Source organism: Engystomops pustulosus, chromosome 1, assembly GCF_040894005.1.
Source record: "Engystomops pustulosus chromosome 1, aEngPut4.maternal, whole genome shotgun sequence".
In the NCBI taxonomy this organism is placed as follows: domain Eukaryota; kingdom Metazoa; phylum Chordata; class Amphibia; order Anura; family Leptodactylidae; genus Engystomops; species Engystomops pustulosus.
This window is the reverse complement of record NC_092411.1, coordinates 200,567,664-200,589,412: the sequence shown is the minus strand read 5'-3', so window position 1 is coordinate 200,589,412 and position 21,749 is coordinate 200,567,664. Positions and strand designations below refer to the sequence as shown.

At 38.4% G+C, this 21,749-nt stretch overlaps 1 protein-coding gene across 4 annotated transcripts in view; it reads right to left on the bottom strand.

Moving 5' to 3' along the window:
• Positions 1–980: 980 nt before the first annotated feature.
• The window catches only part of BMPR1B (bone morphogenetic protein receptor type 1B), a 264,614-nt gene continuing 243,845 nt past the window's right edge, over positions 981–21,749 (bottom strand). For 3 of the 4 annotated variants that reach the window (XM_072117903.1, XM_072117917.1, XM_072117912.1), the window contains 4 exons: positions 8,453–8,750; positions 3,058–3,233; positions 2,633–2,763; positions 982–1,441 (listed from right to left, as the gene is read on the bottom strand). In XM_072117903.1, coding sequence (XP_071974004.1) covers positions 1,316–1,441; positions 2,633–2,763; positions 3,058–3,233; positions 8,453–8,750 — 731 coding nt within the window. In that variant the 3' untranslated portion in view covers positions 982–1,315. Of the gene's footprint in view, positions 1,442–2,632; positions 2,764–3,057; positions 3,234–8,452; positions 8,751–21,749 lie in introns of all 4 variants that reach the window. The other variant, XM_072117926.1, reaches the window with a different exon arrangement.

Below are 21,749 nucleotides of genomic sequence, written 5' to 3'. Positions count from 1 at the left end.
TATATCAAGATATCAAAGTATCTGGCGGGTGGCTGCACCTACCAGCAGTTCTGGCGTAATGTTGGTGTAGTGCCTGGTGTAGAATTGTGTTTTAACCAAGTGCAGAGAAATTATTTAATTATTATAATTATTAATTATTTAAGGGCTTGTATGCCAAATATACTGCAGTACAGGCCTAAAAAATATCCTCCATTGTTTACATGATTCATGATGGCACCTAAATGATTCATGACATGATATGTCAAACAGCCATCCTCCAATCCTGTGAATGAGCTCTACTTCTGCAATACTTTGGATGAATACATATTTATATATATCAATGTGAAATACAAAGGAAGTTTTATGGAGGAAGATGGTTGAAGTGCCGCAAATCTGTGTTTTGATTTTTGATTCCCATTTGGGTATCCATGATTTAAACTGAAAAACAGGTTGAGCTTTTCTTCTTTTTGATGGCACATGTCTTTGTTAGGCCTGAAATGCATGTATGGCGCAAAAAAAAAAAAAATCCTTTTTAAAATCTGCTCATTACCCTGGGCGCTCCTATGCCTTATAGGTATGAGGACTGTACATGTGTGAGACTTCCAGAGAGCCTGGTGATATCACCGGCTTTTGGGCAGGAGGATGGGAGTGGGTGGAAGAGGCGTGCATATTTTAGGAGCCGAAGGAGCGCCAGGTGGCCTGTGTGACAACGCTGGAACACCCAGGCTAATTAGCATATTTGTCTTTTTTTGCACGATACAGGCATTTTGAGTCTACTAAAGACTTGTTACCACATATGGAACAAAAGCCCCACCTGTAAGTGTATTTAGTTTAAATCATGGCTACCCAAGTGGTCGTTTTCATTTAAGAAATGTATATTATGGTGTTTTGTCTTAAGAAAAGGTGTAGTGCCAGTTTCTTCTCCTTGGAGAGCTTTCTGTACACTGTGCTTTGGTAGCCTGAGATGCACCCTCTGCCCATGACATTAGACAACCATATACCAAACTTCAGTTTACATCAGTTTTTATTATCAGAAGATTAAAGAAATCTGTTTTTTGTTTAAAACATTAAAAACGAATTTGCTTTCACAGAAAGCAACATGCTAATTCTTTCATCTAGTTGTTGAAGCTCTGTTTCCTTTGTTCACCATCCTGAGTTATGATGGTCTACAAGTGTCCAGGTTGTCTCTGGAAAGTTTCTGTCTGTCTTGACATTTGTGGTGTTGAGGTGAACATAGTTGTTCAATCTGCACAAATGTATATTCTCTTTTCAGTCCCAGAAAATAAGTCCACGTTCTTGGATATCACAGTCCACGTTCTTAAAGTCACAAATCAAATCAAAGTTTGATATCTTGAGACTCTGACATTTTGGCTAGTGTCTTCTTTACTCGTAATGCTGTGAGGCGGGATGCTGGATTATGAGCCCAACACTCTGTCATCAGTTTTCCCATCTGTCTCAGACACTGCAGAGAAAAAAATAGTTTTCAATATGGTTAAATACTCAAGATTACATTCTCCATACTTTACACCATACTTCAAGATAAAATAAATATTCCTGTGGCTAGGAGATAAATATAGTTAAAGACTAACAGTCATCTTAGATCATTTTAATGTTTTGTGTGTGTGCGGGATGGGGAGGGGAGGGGGGGGTCTAATATACTGAATATAAAAATTCTGCTTAGTTTGTAAAGAAACAGTCTGCAAAGTGCCCCTTACTAGCAGCTTTACTTCTTAACAGATCAGTATACCAGACTGAAGACAGGACTCTCTCTCTCCTCTGTGTTCTATTTTGTAACAAAGAGCAGTGAGTGTTAACCCTTTCTGCTCTCTTTCTAGCTGTAGTAACATATGAGCATTATTTTCTAACATCAAGCTGAAAGTGGAGGGGTTAATCCTCACTGCCCAGAGATGTGTAGACAATACTGCTCTCTGCAAGAGGGAGCACTGCAGCTTGTTTCTTTACAAACTAAGCAGAATTTGCTAATAAAGGGTACTAGAAAAATGGCCACATAACACACAAAATATAAAAAATTATCTCAAATGATTGTTATACTTTAAAGACACAACCACTTTAACCTTAGCAGTCTTACCACCTACAATGGCATAAATGTCTCACATGTCTCACATAAATGTCTCACATGTCTCACATAAATGTCTCACAACTGAGGTCCCCAAATCTATCCAAGTGGCTGCAGTCATTGCATCCAGGTTGAGAATAAATAGAGAACAGACTAGGATTATGGAAAGAGACCATCTCAAAGCTGCATTGTTTCCATGATCTCCATACAAAGTGAATAGGGTTTAGAGAAGAAGTGTAAAAGGCTTTATAATATCTTAGTTTACAGCATCTACATGTCACTAATGAATATAAGAGACACAAATGTCTAATACGTTTTCTATTAAACATCTACAGAAACTTCCTTTAATGCCTTGGTAATCACTATTTTATCAGTGAAGGCTCAAATCTGAATTCCCAGGTTAGCGAAACATTTATCATTCTTTGGTCTGTAAATGTAAGTAATTAAAAGAAGCAATGGAATATTCCTTGTCGAATGAAGAAAATATTAAAAACATCACATCAGAAAATGTAGATTGTATAATATAACTAAACAAATCACGAAAAATCTAGAAGGTTTCATGGCCCCCTCCCATACCTCATCACTGCTCCATCTGTTCGGAAATGAGGGTCGCAACCTCCGGATACAGACAATTTCCCTCATGTCTTCATAAGACGGGTCGGTTGGTACAACATCATGATAGGGCAGCTGGTATTCTTCTAATATACCTGAAAAAAGATTTTATGAAATTGTATTTTGTTTTCACTTTCCCTCGACTTATTTCTACAAGGAATCAAGCTGAGGAAAGAATTTCTATTCTGCCGTAAGGAAAATACAGTGTTTGTTCTTGCCAACTGCTCATTAAGGAGGTTTCTTCCTTCGGACACAAATCATTGGTTATAGATTTGCAAGCTCAGAGTTATTAAAAATGGAGCTTCCAAGAGAGTTCAGTAAAACTACATTATTTACTGCATTCGTATGTATAAAAGATTAGGGTGAGATAATGATATTGATTCAGTTACCTCCAGATATACATCTTCTCGCGACTTCCCAGAGGATGAGGCCAAAGCTGTACATGTCTGCCATTATATATGACTGGAAGTGGTTTCTGTTTAAGCTCTCATCAAGAACCTCGGGAGGCATATAACGCTTTGTGCCGACTCTAGTATTTGGGGGTATGTCCACTTCATTGGTATCACTGAAAGGCACAAAATAGGCTGCATATAAACACAACATTGCAAGCAAGCAAAATCAGAGAACATTTCCTTATAGCTGTTTTCAACTCCTGATAGTCCATGAATATATGTAGTCTTTAATCCTAAATTCTGTGTTGGTTTTGTACTCAACTTCAGGAAATACATAGGGTAGAACTACCTAAACAACAAACCAGAAAACATGTCTTTTTATCTAGGATTGCAATGAACCTATGGCAAGCAGAAGCTCTGTTACAATAAAATGTCTCTAATAAAACAGAACAACACATTTTTTGCAGGAGATACCCGCAATAGACATATTTGTATTTAGGATCTATCTGGTAAATTGGGTTTGTCTCCGAGGACATAAGGCTGAATAACACCAACTTGACTTTGAGGAAGGCTTTTTTAGAGATAAGCGGGTGAGAAGGATATTTCATACCCTACCTGAGGGGGCTAGTAGTCTAGTGGGGTAAAATTCTCTCTAAACAAGCTCACAAATTAGAACAAATAAAGAAGAATATGCAAACGCTTCTTTCTCAACTGTGTCTTTCTAAATCTTTTGGACAAAAAAAATGATAAGAGCTAATAGCAATGTATGTAATATAGTGCAGGGTATACTGTAAAATTTGCCTTTGGGAGACCCCCGAATTTCCAGATGTGCATGTGCTGCCAACAAGGAGCATTCTATTAACAGCTAACCCCTTTTGTTTTGACCTCATATCAGGGACCATAAAAGTATTTTACTTTTTACATTCTTTTTCGTCCGAAGAGCCCCAGGATTTTCTGCTATAATATAGAGTAAATTTCAGATGTACAATTCCCCTACAGTAAACCCAACACTAGTATCTCCTGCAAAGATTTGCCACAAATGCAGACAATGGTGTATAATGTGGAACAAACGAACAATCATTAGACCAAAAAGCAAAAATTCCACCACATTGCGATCATAGAAAAGTAAAAAATCGACTTTATTGTATTTTACATATAAAAAACATGAATATTTAGACATATGCTCAGGGGGTCATAACCCTGGCTAAACACGGCAGGGGTGTGGATAACAAACATATATGGTTTATATTGTTCAAGTGAGATGCTCTGTCTATAAATATTTGTTACATGGGAAGGACCAAAGAATTTGTCCTGGTGCTGAAATTATTGCTGGAAAATGAAAACTGAATATGTCAAACCTTACCCATGAATATAGATGCCCCACGCCGACCCCTGAATAACACCAACTTGACTTTGAGGAAGGCTTTTTTAGAGATAAGCGGGTGAGAAGGATATTTCATACCCTACCTGAGGGGGCTAGTAGTCTAGTGGGGTAAAATTCTCTCTAAACAAGCTCACAAATTAGAACAAATAAAGAAGAATATGCAAACGCTTCTTTCTCAACTGTGTCTTTCTAAATCTTTTGGACAAAAAAAATGATAAGAGCTAATAGCAATGTATGTAATATAGTGCAGGGTATACTGTAAAATTTGCCTTTGGGAGACCCCCGAATTTCCAGATGTGCATGTGCTGCCAACAAGGAGCATTCTATTAACAGCTAACCCCTTTTGTTTTGACCTCATATCAGGGACCATAAAAGTATTTTACTTTTTACATTCTTTTTCGTCCGAAGAGCCCCAGGATTTTCTGCTATAATATAGAGTAAATTTCAGATGTACAATTCCCCTACAGTGCCACCACATGGGAAGATTATACACTGCACTTCACTAATTCAAATCACTTGACTTTCCTTTTAACAACTTGCCGACCGCGGACGAACTATATCATCCTCGTGCGGCAAGGGGTGTATGGAGAGAGCCCACGATCTGAGCTCTCACCATACACAAGGGATAACGTCTGTATAATACAGCCAACACCCGCCTGTCACTGCCGCAGTTGGTGCTGGCACCAATCGTGGCAGTTAACCTGTTCGACCGCGGCACCTAACTTACAGTCAAATGCCGGCTGCCATCTTGGATGCCCGATCGCCACCGCCTGGAACGTCATCATAGGGCGGTGATCGGTTGCTATGGCAGCCTAGAGTCTCATTGAGGCTTGCCAGGTGCAATGATTTCTAATAGCCACCAGGGGGCAGGCTATTAAAAATCATTGTCAAATAGCTATATACTGCAATATAGTAGTATTGTAGTATATAGTATTAGCAATCGGACCCTGCAGGGTTAAATTACCCTGGAGGATCTAAAATAATGGTAAAAAAAAATTAAAATTTTGTTTTAAAAAATATGAAAAAATAGTAAAAAAAAGTAAAAGTTAAAATCACCCCTCCTTTCCCTAGAACTGATATAAATATTTATAAACAGTAAAAATCATAAACACATTAGGTATCATCATGTCCCAAAATGTCCGATCTATCAAAATATATTAGCAATTTTTCCCGGCATTTAACCCCGTAAAGCAAATTGGGGCCCAAAGTCGAAAATGCCACTTTTTTGCCATTTTGAAAAACATAAATAATTCTATACAAAGTGATCAAAAGCACATAGAGTACTAAAAATGAATCATTAGAAACGTCATCAAAAGTCGCAAAAAATGACACCACCCACAGCTCCATAAACTGAAGTATGAAAAAGTTATTAGTGCCAGAACATGGCAAAATGAAGAATTTTTTTTTGTACAGAAGGTTTAAATTTTTTTAAATGTATGAAAAATTATAAAACCTGTACAAATTTGGTATCCTCATGATCGCATCGAACCAAAGAATAAAATAGACATGTGATTTGGGGCACTCAGTAAAAGCTGTAAAATCCAAGCCCACAAGAAAACGGTGCAAATGCGTTTTTTTATCATTTTCACTGCATTCTGAATTTTTTTCCAGCTTCCCAGTATACGGCATGGAATAATAAAGTTCAATTTGTTATGCAGAAAACAAGCCCAAACACAGCTCTTTACATGGAAACATAAAAAAAGTTACAGATTTTTGAAGGTGGGGAGTGAAAAATGAAAATGCAAAAACGAAAAGGGCCACGTCCCTAAGGGGTTAAATGAAATATTTGTAGCTGCTTTGGCTATAACTGGATATATGGTTCATTCTATGAACTCAGAATTGCAAATTACAATAATTTTAGATGCATTTTCAAAACCAGATCCCTGCTGTAGCGGCAGACCTTTTAAATCTATTCATACTCGGACTACTCAGATTTTTAGCTGTGTCTGAAATGACTTTCTAAACATCACAAAGTGCCTGGGAAACCCAAGTCTGGAGTTATATTATCCTGTGATTATTAGATTCATATAGGACATTTAAGGTAAAGTGTGGGTGTATGCAATCAGTCTAAACAGAAATCAATCACTGTCAGAATCCTGACTACATTGGCCTGCTAGGGCCACACCGTACGGAATAACAATAGTGTGAACCAGAAGTAGAGTGGAGAGACTTCCTATCCCCAGGCTAGATTTAAGTATTCAAATGCTCAGTCACAATTAGACACAGAACTCAGTGGGTATCAGCTCTATTTCTGACATTTCATTAGCATTTGACTAAACCCCAACGACAGCAACAACAATGAAATCTTTACGGAACACAGGAACAGATTTCTTCTACTGAACGCTAAACTACACTTTGAAGTAAAAGAAAGGCCGCCTTCCACCTCTGTATTAGTCTCTAATAAGCGCCTTTGTCTAGGTCGCTTAGTGGGAATTTTGTTTGGATGCACAATTGAGCTGCGTAAATAAAACACAAGTTATTTGCTTCTTTTGTCTTTTTATTCTTAATGTCCGAGCTGTTTAAAGTGCAAGAATGTTTCCTAATACCTTTTTCATTTGATTAGATTTTAATGGGATGGAATGACTTGCAGAAGAAGAAAAAACAAAACATGTATTAGCGTTTGTGTTCTGAAATGAAAAGAAATGGAGTTTGGGAGCAATTTTCAAAGCACATATGAGTTGAAGTGAATGAAGAATAATAAAATGAATCTTTAATGAAGAAAACGTCTAGAAAATTAGGTCACATTTCTACAGAAACAAAATAATAGCCGAATTACCCATCTATGTTTTCCCTGTGACATAAAATTCAGCAAATTACTGCTCATCCCAGACAATTCTGCTCTACATGACCCTACCTGCAGCTACATAATGTATCAGCTACCCACCCTACCATCTTATTATTAAAGTTGTCCAGGCTATAAATGCACATTCTTATTTTTATATTCTGCAGTGTTGGATATAATTAGTAGAAGTTTTCCAGCTACTTGAAACACTTTTCTGTTCCATTCAGTAAGAAACATCAAGTTAAATAATTTTAAAAAATTTGTGCTTCACCTTGAGGTTGCTTAAGGCTACGTTCACACTAATATTAACCTGTTATTATTTTTATTGGCAAAAATTGTGCAGAAGCCCGCACAATTTTTGATATTTAATTTCCGAAAATATGAAGGAAGGTTTCCTTCTGTACATGGAACCTTGGATGACCTTCCATACAACTTCTGTATTCCATCCTTCTCTTTCCGTTATACCCCTCTATACGCAGGGTGTAACTCAAATAATAGTGATAGTGTGAACTGGGCCTAACTCAGTGCTCTTCAGTAAGGCAGCTGGACAGGATATATGGAAAGGGTTTTTCTTCACTAAGACCGATGATATTCTTCACTAAGACCAAAATATTAGATAGATTTTGGCTTTTTTGATCTTACCAATTGGCTGCAATGAAACAAAGCGTGAAAAATGTAAAGGGATCTGAATACTTTTTGTACCCAGTGTATATAGATAAGTATGTCATTATGCCTTAGGATGTGTGTACTTTACAGAACATACGGAATACAATTATCATCATAGTCCAGCCATCAGAAAGTCCTGATGTAGAGGATTCTTTGACCCCCATTATTGATCAGGTAATGTCAAGAATATGGACAGTCCCCATCTGTATAGATTATTTAAGCAGTTGGGTCATGAATAAATAACTGTACACATGTTATGTAACTGCTGCTGTCTAACTAGATATCCATTCCATGTGCACGCTCAGATTAGAGCGTCATTTCTATTTAGTCATCCGAGTACACATATTCACAATGGTGTACAAATGATAAAGCTCCTTCCAGTGTAAGACATCACTGACAAATCATGAGAGTGATCATTTCATTGACTTGAGGAGAGAGAGAGCTGAGGGAGGGGGAGGAAGAGAAGACACAACATGAGGGAGTTCAAAGACATTGTCTATGCTTCAGTGAACTAGCAAATAACATATTATGTACTAACCTAATTATCTTATATTACTAACCTAATGAATTTTACTGCCAATCCCAGGTCTGCTATACAGCACGTTCCATTTTTCTTCACCAATATGTTCTTGCTTTTAAGGTCCCGGTGGGCTATTGCTGGTTTCCCCTTTGTCCCAAATATCTCAGTATGCAGATGGCAGAGCCCACTGACGGATGAGTAAGCCAACTTCAGCATAGCTTTTGTATCAAGTGTGGTGGACTTCAGATAGTCGTAGAGGGAGCCATTTTCATGGTAATCTGTAATCAGGTACAGTTGTGTCCAGGAGCCTGTTCCTTTAATATCAGCAGCAATGAATCCTAAAAAAAAAAGGATTTATAGAAATATCACAATTGATAGACATGTACGGTCCTAGAAAATAGAGTCATAGCCAGAAGAAGTCATCATGAACTAGTAAAACTGGTTATTCATGCCAACACATAACTATCCTCTAGGGAATAAACTTCAGTATTATAATGGATTTAGGTGTGCTGCATCCCATTTTATAGGATAGTGCTATACTGCATTAGTACAAGCTAAATATGACAAGTTTGAAATATTGGATTCAGCACAATATCATCAATTTTAATTGTGTTGTTGTTAGTCTCCGCTGCAGACTCCTAAATGCCAGGATCTATAAGAACTGTGAGTTATATGAAGGGAGATGCTACCATCTGCTGGAAACATTGGATTATGACATTCTATAGCAGAATACTGGCTAGCTGTTCAAGTCCCAATAAGAGTTACAGTATAATATCTGACAATGATCCATCATCAGATTAGATTAGGTTTACTCTTGATTTTTCTTTCCTCTATATATCATCCAAATGGGTGCAGTCCATCTGCTTCCTCTATCACACACATGTTATATATGAGCATAAAGTCTTTTCTCAATAGTAACACAGAACAAGGTTCTAGGTTTAGGAGAAGCATTCGATCGCTGGAGACTCAATCAATAGGATATCCATCATGAGAATAATTGTACTAGAGGAACTCGAAGTGTTTTAAACTGAAAAACACACAGGTCGGGTTTAAAGTAGAATTTCCATTTCAGATATTCTACAGTGAATGCAACCGTGGCATAAAATTTATACAAATGACTGGTTTGGGCTGCCAATTCTTTGATGCAAGCCTAGAGCCTGCAGCATTTATTGACCTGCTTCTGGTTTGTCACTGGCAACTCTCCCATGGCTTAGCTGCAGGTATTCTGACCCATGTGTCCCTAGCCTTAGGGGTATTTGCCCATAATGACTCCTCTAGGAGAGATTTCTAAATCCGAGACCACACATAAGATAAAATGAAGTCCCCTGTATTGTTACATTGGTCAATGGAAAAATACTAATATAACCACTTTATGTAATAAATAAAGGTCAGCAAACCTTGGAAACAAATAGATGAAGTCAGAAGTCTATTTAAGTTCTCTTCCAACATCTTAAATGTTAAGCATATAATTTTAGAATATTAGGGAAATACAATATGATTAATCATTCTGTTGGAAATCTGTTCATATCCACTTACTCATCTTGTTAATGCAGCATCAAATTTTACATATATTTAAAAATAATGTGCAAATTTAAAATACTATTTTTTTCCTTAGTTAAATGGGGAATATTAAGCAATACCAGCATAGCACCCCCATCCTTATATCTCCTGGCATAATTGAGGACGAGGTGCCAAAGATGATAAATCCAGAAATGGCAGATGGCCCTATCCCCTTCCCTACTTGCCTCCAGAAGCTACAAGGGAGGCAGCCATAGCCAGGGGTGCACCTAGCCTTTCTGCTGCCTGAGGCGAGCTATAGAAAGACGCCCCCCCCCCCCCACTCCATATATGTAATATATCAAGGAGTGTCAGAACCAGACCCAAATAAATCATATTGGTTTACTTCGGAAATAAAGCAATGCAAAATACATAAGAGCATCCCTCCATGTACTATATAATAAACAAAGCAAGCTACCACAAAGAACAAAATACATACAACAATCCGCGATATAATATAAAATCAATACATCATGCCACCATATATTATAAAATACATACAGCGTCCTTCATGTAATATATAATAGATCCAGTGTGCCGCCGTATACCATATAATACTTACAGCGTGCCGCCATGTACCATATAATACATACAGCATGCCCCCATATACCATATAATACACACAGTGTGTCTCCATATACCATATAATACATACAGCGTGCCGCCATATACCATATAATACATACAGCGTGCCGCCATGTACCATATAATACACACAGTGTGCCTCCATATACCATATAATACATACAACGTGCCGCCATATACCATATAATACATACAGCGTGCCGCCATATACCATATAATACATACAGCGTGCCGCCATGTACCATATAATACACACAGTGTGCCTCCATATACCATACAATACATACAACGTGCCGCCATATACCATATAATACATACAGTGTGCCGCCATATACCATATAATACATACAGTGTGCCGCCATATACCATATAATACATACAGCGTGCAGCCATATATCATATAATACATACAGTGTGCTGCCATATACCATATAATACATACAGTGTGCCGCCATATACCATATAATACATACAGCGTGCCGCCATATACCATATAATACATACAGTGTGCCGCCATATACCATATAATACATACAGCGTGCAGCCATGTACCATATAATACATACAGTGTGCCCCCATATACCATATAATACATACAGTGTGCCGCCATATACCATATAATACATACAGTGTGCCGCCATATACCATATAATACATATAGTGTACCGCCATATACCATATAATACATATAGTGTGCCGCCATATACCATATAATACATACAGCGTGCTGCCATATACCATATAATACATACAGTGTGCCCCCATATACCATATAATACATACAGCGTGCCCCCATATACCATATAATACATACAGCGTGCCCCCATATACCATATAATACATACAGTGTGCCGCCATATACCATATAATACATACAGTGTGCCGCCATATACCATATAATACATATAGTGTACCGCCATATACCATACAATACATACAGCGTGCCTCCATATACCATATAATACATACAGCGTGCCGCCATATACCATATAATACATACAGTGTGCCGCCATATACCATATAATACACACAGCGTGCCCCATATATCATATAATACATACAGCGTGGCGCCATATACCATATAATACATGCAGTGTGCCCCCATATACCATATAATACATGCAGTGCGCCCCCATATACCATATAATACATGCAGTGTGCCCCCATATACCATATAATACATGCAGTGCGCCCCCATATACCATATAATACATACAGTGTGCCCCATATACCATATAATACATACAGCGTGCCGTTATGTATGTATGTATATATATATATATATATATGTATACACACACATACAGCATGTACACATATATACAGCATATACACTCATGTAGCATGCATATATACACACTCACAACACACATACAGTATACACACACTTTTATACAGTCTAAATATACATATATACAATCTAAAGATATAACAGCTACATACTTACCATGACGGCGGGCCGCGGACGGCTGAGGCGGGCGGGCCGCGGACGGCTGAGGCGGGAGGGCCGCGGACGGATGAGGCGGGAGGGCCGCGGATGGCTGAGGCGCGAGGGCCGCGGACGGATGAGGCGGGAGGGCCGCGGACGGCTGAGGTGGGAGGGCCGTGGACGGCTGAAGCGGGCGGGACGTGGACGGCTGAGTCGGGCGGGGCGGGACGCGGACAGGGGAGGCGGGACTCGGATGGGAGATGTGGGTTGGGCAGATGTGAGAGGCGGGCAATGAATGAGAGAGGTGGGCCGCGGACGAGAGAGGCTGGCCGCGGACGGGAGAGGCGGGCCGGGGGTCCAAGAGAAGCAGGTCGGAAGGCGGCTGCATACAGAAGGGGCAGCCCAAGTGGCCGGGGATGGAGCCGTCTTGGGAGTAAGTGACCTCCTTATGCCGCCCCCACCGTCCACCAGGAGGCGCCGCCTGAGGCGAGTTTCTCAACTCGCCTCATGGTAGGTGCGCCCCTGGCCATAGCAGCTGCTACAGGACCATAGTGTTAGGGGGCCTGGTCACCCAACCTGCCACACTAAAAAATGGAGGATGTGCACTATGAAATACATATTATGCTGCACATTATACGCACATTGTACACACTTTAGCCGGCAGCACAGATAAGAAATCTTTACTTTCTACTGTGTACTTCCCCCATTTAGTCAGTAGCTACTGGGTAAGAAGACTGCCTGGTAAGATAAGTTTGTATAAGTGTATACATGTATGGATGTGTATATGGTATATATGCTGTATGTGTGTGCATGGTGTGTATATACTATATGTATGTGCATGTATGCTGTATGCATGTGTATATGGTACTGTAAGTATGTGTGTATGTGCTGCATGTGTATATGTGATGTGAAATCTGCTGTATGTGTGTGAGGTATATATGCTGTAATTGGTGTATATGCTGTATGTAACTGGTGTAAGTAGTACTTACTGTGTGTGTTTATGTACTGTATGTGTGTGAATATGTGCTATATGTGTGTATATGTGATGTATATGTCTTTGTATATTTTGTATATTCTGTATGTGTGTATATAGTATAAGATATGTATATACTGTGTGCGTATTTATATAATGTATGTCTGTATGGGTACTGTATGGTACTGTATATATGTGTTTATGCTGCATGGGTAATCATATTATGTATATATACTATATGTGTGTTTTTGATATGTGTGTATACACTGTATGTGTGTATTTGATGTGTACATACTGTATGTTTAAGTGTATAAATTTATATATGCTTTCATAAATGTGTGTCCATGAGTGTGTATGTGTGTAGAGGTATAGAACTGTATGCATGTGTATATAAGTATATAAATGTGTGTGTAAGTGTATAGATGTGTGAGATTGTATAAACCTGTGAGAGAAAATAATTAATCTAAGTAATCCAGCAAATCTTTGCTCAAACTTTCTGATATTTTTATTGCAGCTTCATACACAAATATGTGATGTATGAAACACAAGTGCCGCTAATAAAAAAGAAGCCGAAAGAGGCAGCAGTTGTTTGATCAAACACACATATGTATATATTTTTCTTAAGGCTAAAGGGGCCCTAGCCTTTCCTAGTCACGCCCCTGCATCTCTCCCTTTCTGAAAATTGACAAAGGCGGTGGAAAAATCCTCCAAAAATGTTATCACCAAAAATAGAATAACAAATGCCACTGAATGACTTTCATTACTAAAGAAATGGACCGAAGTGACCTTGCCTTCCAGTGCATTACGGATGTAAACATGACATTTACATTGTTAAAAATTTTAAAAGGATTTATACCTTTGACAATGGTTATTTGTTTGCTTCTGTTCTGCATAGAAATGTACTGTACGGAAATCCTCCTAATAAATGTACAGTAGTAGTGTAACTGGATATAACCACACTTATCATTCTGCATACTTTTAAGAGGACACTCATTATCCTTCTCATTACTAGGGACTCTGTCTACTGAGCTCCTGTCATGTCATCTTCACTACATGACCAAAAGTATAAAAACCGTGCACAAAGCCAGGTCCATAAATTTAAACAGCGGCTTGCCGACAGCCCTGACCTCCTCCCCATAGCACATCTGTGAGAGATTTGGCAGAACACTAGAGCACACTCTAGATCCAACACTGGGCTTTCTCTCTCAGTACAATAGATTTAATCGGAGTAGCGGTGCACATTCTAGACTGTCTTGCCATCCATACGGGGATGAACCAGTAAAAAGGGCAGGGCAATGATCAGTGGGTTCATTAGCTGTACTCCCACTAATCAGATTATAGGGAAATTGACACTGATATAATCTATCTAACATGTGCATAAGGTCAATTAAATAATATACTAGGGCAGCAGTGTCAAACCTGTGGCAGGGGTGCCAGAGGTGGCACTGAGGTGGCACTGTTAGTACACAAGCCATAACACCAGCACCTCCTGCTGCAGTGCCAGTAACCCAGAAAGTGTATCGCTCATCTGAACTTTAAAGCCGCACATCCTCGACTGTATGGCACCACAGGAAGAGTGAGAAGGTATGGACAGGGTCAGATTACATTGGAGCTCCTGCTCCGGGAACATCAAATCAAGCCATTTTTATGCAGGAGAGAATCTCCAATCATAATATAGATTTCCCCCTTCTTGTTTCAATGGTATTTATGTCCTCAGGAAGCAATAAGTTAGCCATAATAAACTGTTTTGTATATGGGACCTTTGGGTTTTATGTAGGGTTTTGGCACACAGGGGCACATTTATCATACACTGGCATTTTGTGCACATCATACCATTATGCCACTGCCCCTGATAGCCACCAGGTTCCTGCCTCCTGATAAATTTGGGCAGGCAGCTAGTATGGGCTGTGCCAGCAGGGTACTTCTACACCAGCTTCAATATTTCTAAAATAGGAAAAAATCTCAAAGAAATGCTTAAACTTTACACCCAGAAGACATATTTGAGTATACATTATGTATACTGCTCAGCAGTTCATGCTCACTAAAATCAGTGATGACTTTTGATGTTCATAGGAAAAGGCCAAGACAGTGGAAGCGGTTGTTCCTGTGACTTACAGAAAGTCATCTGGAAGAAATCAGAAGTTATTTTAGAAGACAACCAATCAGGAGTGGAACTAATAGTTATAGAGTGCGGTAGACATGTTGACTATGTATATGTAATGCATTGGTAAATTTATCCTTGTTGGTCAATTTGAATATCCTTATGATGTATCCAGTCCTATCATAAACTGAAGCACATGAACAAAACCCAATAGTGAGTGCAACATAGCCTGCAGTCACATTGCCACTTCTCAATAATGGAGGGACTATTTAAGCTTTCTGACATCAGCTCCCACGCCAGTCCGGATATCGCTGACTTACCACAATAAAAGATGACTTTAGAGCTTTTATTTTTTATACACTTCCTGATTGTTTGAAGTCTCTTATTTTGTATCTATTACGGTTTATGGTTACATCTGCAGCTTGCAGGGGCCAAGTCGTTGGCCAAAAATATAATCCCTTCACTATTAAAAAGAATAAGATCTGATTCCGTTTTTTTTTTGCTGGATTTTGTTGTGGTGAAAGATCACATTACTCTGGTTGACATTTCTGAGTGTGTGAAACATAAGCTTGTCAAGATGAGCAATTAGCCTGGAAGGGCGGAAGAATAATCCCCACTTTGTCCATATGTCATATTGCGCATCACATATGGTTATGGTCTGTATTAAACAGCCAGTCCGTCCAAATGGCTCAATGATTGCAGAAAGCATGTGCTATCCCCATCACATGAATGGCAAGGAAGATTGGCCAGCAGGCTTATGTGTAATATGCCTGAATCGCTTGTTAGCCATTAGCAGTTTGTTATCTGAGCTCATTTTCCTCAGGGTGCGCTCTCATTATATGTCTTAGTAACATCTATTGTTACTGTTGTAGCTGATGGACAGAATCCTTTATAAAATCATCAAAATGACAGATTACAGTCAGAATGGGGTAAAATAAAGAGGTAACTATGAGGGGAGAATGTTCTGAAAGTTTTTTGGCTTGTTTCTATGGCTAATTTGTCATTTGTAAGTTTCCAATATACTTTTTGTATCAATTCCTCATGGTTTTCTATATCTTTGCTTGCTGTTATTCTATAGAAGCTTCATTGTTTGAACCAGTCCATGGTCACGTGATGTCACTAAGGTGCATGTCTTGTTACATCACAGAGAGAAATAAGAGCTGTGTGATAACGAGCCGTGCACCTGTGTGACATCACATGACCATGGTCAGATTTCTGTCCACTGGAAGTAAACATAGAAGCTTTCTATATTATGACAGCAAGCAGAGATCTAGAAAACCATAAGCATTATCACTAATCAGTATTAGACTTAAAGATGATCGTTATTGGAGTAGGATTATCCTGCCGTGTGCACCATTTTTTTGGCATACAAAACATGAAAAAGTTGCAATGTCTGGTGCACGGGCTAAAATTCGTGACTTTTCAACCTTGCTGCACCACACATAGCAAATTTACTGCAAAGCAAAAAAGTGACACAGGTTATAGCTACAATTTTCACCATCCGGCACCTGATTGACAGAAAATCTGAAAGAGCACTCCAATAGTTAATGCACCAGAAGGTTTCCTAACCCTGACCATTAGGAAATCCAGGCACACTTTAAATGAATTATACAAAAATTTCAATGTTTATGCAGCAAAATTTCTGTGCAACGTTTCGTCAATTTCTCGCCTTTATCAAGAACAAATGCCGCTACACAAGGAGAAAAGGAGATAGTGGATGTCAGAGTCATTGGATTCAGCGCTCTGTGCTACCTAAATTTTTTTTGACATATATATATATCTATATATGTATATCACTATCATATATTATCTATCGATATAGTTACTGTGGTGGCAAAATTAAACTCTGTGCCAGCTGCGTGATGGGGCATGACTTAACCTCTTTGAGTGTGCACCAAATCTTATATTTTTTCTTGGTGCTGCTACCACAATTTTTTGAAAGACACATAGAAGGACAGACAGATACTGTACATAGACAGATAGATCTACATAATGACACATAGATAAAAGTACAGTACAGTCATACATTTAAGGAGGGAGCTCTGCCACCTAGTGGATACATCTGTAATCATGAAAGTTGATTCACAAGGACAAGTCACTAGATATTGAAATGTTTTTCAATTCTCTTTCCGACAATAATGAGATTTTTCTCATGCAGATCGACATAAAATCACTGTTAGTTATTATGTTTTTTGATTTTAAAAAGATTTAACTGAGTAAATCATATATTTTTCCTAAAAAGACCTTCTTTATGCAAATAATGCAGTTATTTAATGCAAAAAAAAAAAATTTGCTAATTTGAACGGCAGACAACAAGCTAATATTTGCATCATTGTCAAACAGTGTGTGCCATGAGGCAAAAGATTCATTTTCATTTTCCATCTGTCTTTTTTTCATGAGCTTTTAGGACACCAGCGCTAAATTAATCATTGGACCTGTCAAACATCCGTGAGATTCTGTCAGTCTGGCAGATCTGAATTCAATCTGTCTTGATTCTGAGTGAACCTATTAAAATGCCATTACTTGCACAAAAAATTTGATCTTCAAAGCCACTACAGGTCGGTACTTTCAGGCTGCGTTCACATGTGGCGTTTTTGGTTGCATCATAACGTATGCGTGTTACTGTGAATTTGGCTGCTTTGAAAGAGATTTTCTTCATTGCTGTAAGTGTAAGCAGATCTTAAACACAGCACAGCAACTTACACTTACAACAATGAAGAAAAAAGCTTCATGAGTCTCCAAATGCTTAGTAACTTTTGAAAACCCATGCGTTCTGACTCAATCAAAACGCCACGTGTGAACGCACCCTCAAAACTTCAATGAGGGTTTCTTCTATCATGATTACTTATTGTCCATAATTGGTTGTAACATGATGAAATGATGTGAATTGTAGTGACTTCCAGTCATAGCTGGTGGAAATTACAATTCATGCCTATTACCTTATATCGTGCATGTAGTGTGGACTTGTTTTCTCTATTTATTATTAGCAACAGAATTGTTTTCAGGTATTTGGGCATGTGTGGCTTTAGGTAGAAAATGGGGCACATTTACTAGGGGTCCGAATTGGATTTTGGCGCACACGACTGGATTGTGGCGCATCGGCGCTGGCTTTCACGCGACAGAAATCGGGGGCGTGGCTGTCGGAAAAACCGACAGATTTGGAAAAACTGCGGTATTTTTTAAAAAATTTGTGTCGCAAAAATAGCACTCACATACACCGAGACGAAGGAGGTGAATTCCGGCGTACTAGTGGACATCGGGCGCACAACCTTGGTGAATCCCGGCAGAACCCGAATCAGCGCCAGAGAATGCGCCGCTGGATCGCGAATGGACTGGGTAAGTAAATCTGTATCAAGTAAGAATATTTAATGTGCCTTATATTATACATATACAGATCTATTTAACAATATTAATTGTGATAAACATATTAACAGCTGTGCCTTTTGTATCTCTCATCTTGGCTCAACAAATTCTGAGCTGTCCAGCACAAGAGCACCAGCTTTAAAAGAAAAGGCATAAAAAACTTTTCTGTTCTACAGTATATATGTCTAAAGGGGTACCACCAAGCGGTTGTACTGTGAATTTCCTGTGGACAGAAATCTGACCCTGGTCACACAGACACACATTAGTATCGGAGAGTAATTGGAGTTGTGTGCTAGAATGAGCCGTGTACCTGTGTAAGAATCGCCAAATTAATATCCACAGGGAGCAAGCATTGAACTTTCTAGAGAATGACAGCAAGCAGATACTAATAATATATATATATATATATATATATGCAGAAAATTGGGCTACAAATATGAAAAAGGGTATAAGTTTGTAATGTCCATAGTACCAAGATAATGGCATTCTATTTGTCAACCCTTTCTAAATCTCGGTCAAAAATCATCTGGCTGGCTTTTTGAAAACATACACCTACAAAACCACAAAACTAAGCCATTTTTAGCCAAAAATATACAAAAATCTTTATTGCATTTCATTAAAAAATTACATATTCCACAAAGGGAAAAAGAGGGGGGTGGGGGATACAATATATATATAATATATATATATATAGCGCCTTCATATTATGTGGGGTAAAAATAAGACATTACAGAGTAATAACAAAAACTGTGCTAATACTTTCTGAAAACCTGCAAACATTTAATCACAGGTTTTTACGCAAAACTATGCAGGCACAAGGCAGGAATGCCCCATTTTGGCCCCCTCTGCCAGCCCACATAGCATAATGCGGCGCAGCCATAAAAAATAATTTCAGAAACTGGCGTAAAAGCACCAATAAATGTTCTTACACTGCTCTGCTCTTGGATCTCTGTATTGAGCTGTTCCCCATCCATCTATGTTATCATTGACTGCTGTAGCATTTTTTGGAGCTGAGTGGTGTCACACGTGGCATTTTGAACTGTTTTTAGTCCGTTTTTAAGCATGTGTTTTCAGTCCGTTAAAAAACTTTTTAAAAACACATACGTTTTTGTTAGTTTTTAATTAAAATAATTGGGAAAACTGGACAAACACGCATTTTTAACGGACTGAAAACACATGACTAAAAACTGGCTAAAAACGGGTTCGAAAGGCCACATGCGACACCACCCTCAGTTTTGAGAAGGGTATGTCTCCTTATAGCCAAGGGTGTGTTTAGTCTATATGTGACCCTAGATATCACAAGTTTCATTAAAGAATCATTTCAATAACTATTTTGTCATAACACAGAAGCTCCTGCTCTATTTTTTAATTAAAATTCTCTGTTTTGAGTTACTGGGGAGTAGATATATTACTACATATATTATCAATGTTGTAGGGAGATGGGGTTGGCAGACATTTTTCAGAGTGTCCTATCAGTAGAAGAGCAGTAAAGTCAGCCTTTGCCATACCAGAAATGATTGCTAACAAGGTACATTGTACATTACTGCTTAGGCCAGGCTTCTTTTATGCTGCAGCATAATTTTATGTTGGTAATAACGATCTAACATTTAGTTCTCGCCCCACGCTGCCTCTTTTGTTATAATAGTGCAATTGTAAAATGTTCCCATGTATTTTCAGAATCACATAAACATTTAATGGTGCCAGGTGTAAAATTAAGTCAGTTTTATTTTAGGGAGAGGTATATCTTTTATACGACATCAACTGCGATACGCATAAAATATCTGTCACTTTGCCCGTAACTTCCACAGAATGAGCAAATTCAAGAAACCATCTAAAATAGAGATAAAAGCCTGCACATAAAGGCAGCTGATGTAATGCGGTTCTGGTATAGTGCCTGACAGAAAGGCACAGGTTGAGAGGCACTGGTGTGCTGGAACTATTAAATGGGGATTTAAGGATCTTAAATTGAGGATTAATTCACAATGTGCAGCCTATCGCTTGTGATAAATTGCAGCTTTGCTCAGATTAATTAAAGCATTGACTTTGACAAGTGCATTTTGTAAAATTATAGGGTGCGGAGCGTCGGAGAAATGGATACCTTGATAATTCCTTACTGGCTATAAACACTTGTTTTGTGAAGATTTCAACTGATGATGACAGATACATAGAGAATACATGATGTAAACCAGCTGCTCATGATAATGTCCATTACCTGGGCAGAGGATATAACAAACCAGCATTAACGTGGAACTACAGGACTAACAAGCAATAACTCCATATACAGTCCTATAATATAATATGTAGCACAATAAGAGCTCATGGACATGACCGTGTTACAGTAAACGATTTTATGGTGGTGATAAAGCACATTTGGAATTGTTTTCACAGGCCGCTGTCAACGCTTATCAATGTATGATAAAGCCATATGCAGATTGGGTTGGATGTGACAACAGATTTTAGAGCACATTTTAGCTGTACTGAAGTGGTGACCACTTTCAATTCCACTGTTATCCTGAATAAGGATTTAGAGATATATCACAAACTGGACATTACAGTTGCAAGTAATTTATTAAATTTGGAGATGAGAGATTTACTTTTTATTATTTTTTATTTTGTGCGGTATGAAATTATAATCATAATGTGTGTTATTTGCAGTGAAACATTTAAGCCTCAGCTTGAATCCCAAAATTTCAGCTTAAGAATAATTATCAAGTCAATTGTATTTATTCATCTGTATAAGGGGTTGTGAAGATCAAGCAGTTTTTCTAGGTCAGGACAATTTTGTCTAACAGACAGCAATACAGGCTGGTACATTGTTACAAACCTCCAGAACGATTAGTGCAGCTGCAGCAGGGGAACAGTATTTAGCTTACATAGCATTACCCAAAATTGTATTCACTTTAGAGCAAGACTTTTCATTTACAGCCATTTTGCTACTGGATGTGAATAAGTATTCTTATTCAGTGACATATAGAGATAAATTGTAACGCAAAATAGACCAGGTAGAATTTTTCATACAGTGATCTGATTTCATACACAAAACAAACTCCTTACTTTATAAAAAAGTTCTTTCAGACATTAAGGGGGAGATTTATCATCAAGTTTCTGAGGTAAAACTGTTGAAGTTGCCCATGGATACCAATCAGAGCTTGAAGGAAATTAGGTAATTTGCCTAATAGGCCTATTAACAGTTTTGCTCCGCTTTCTTGATATGTCAAGTGAAGCCTCCTGTCTTTTATCTCATCAGCCAGACATTCCAGTCCATAAAATGGCCGCAGATGGAGGGTCAAATGATTTCTATCTGTGCATGAATAATCGCCCTGCCAGGA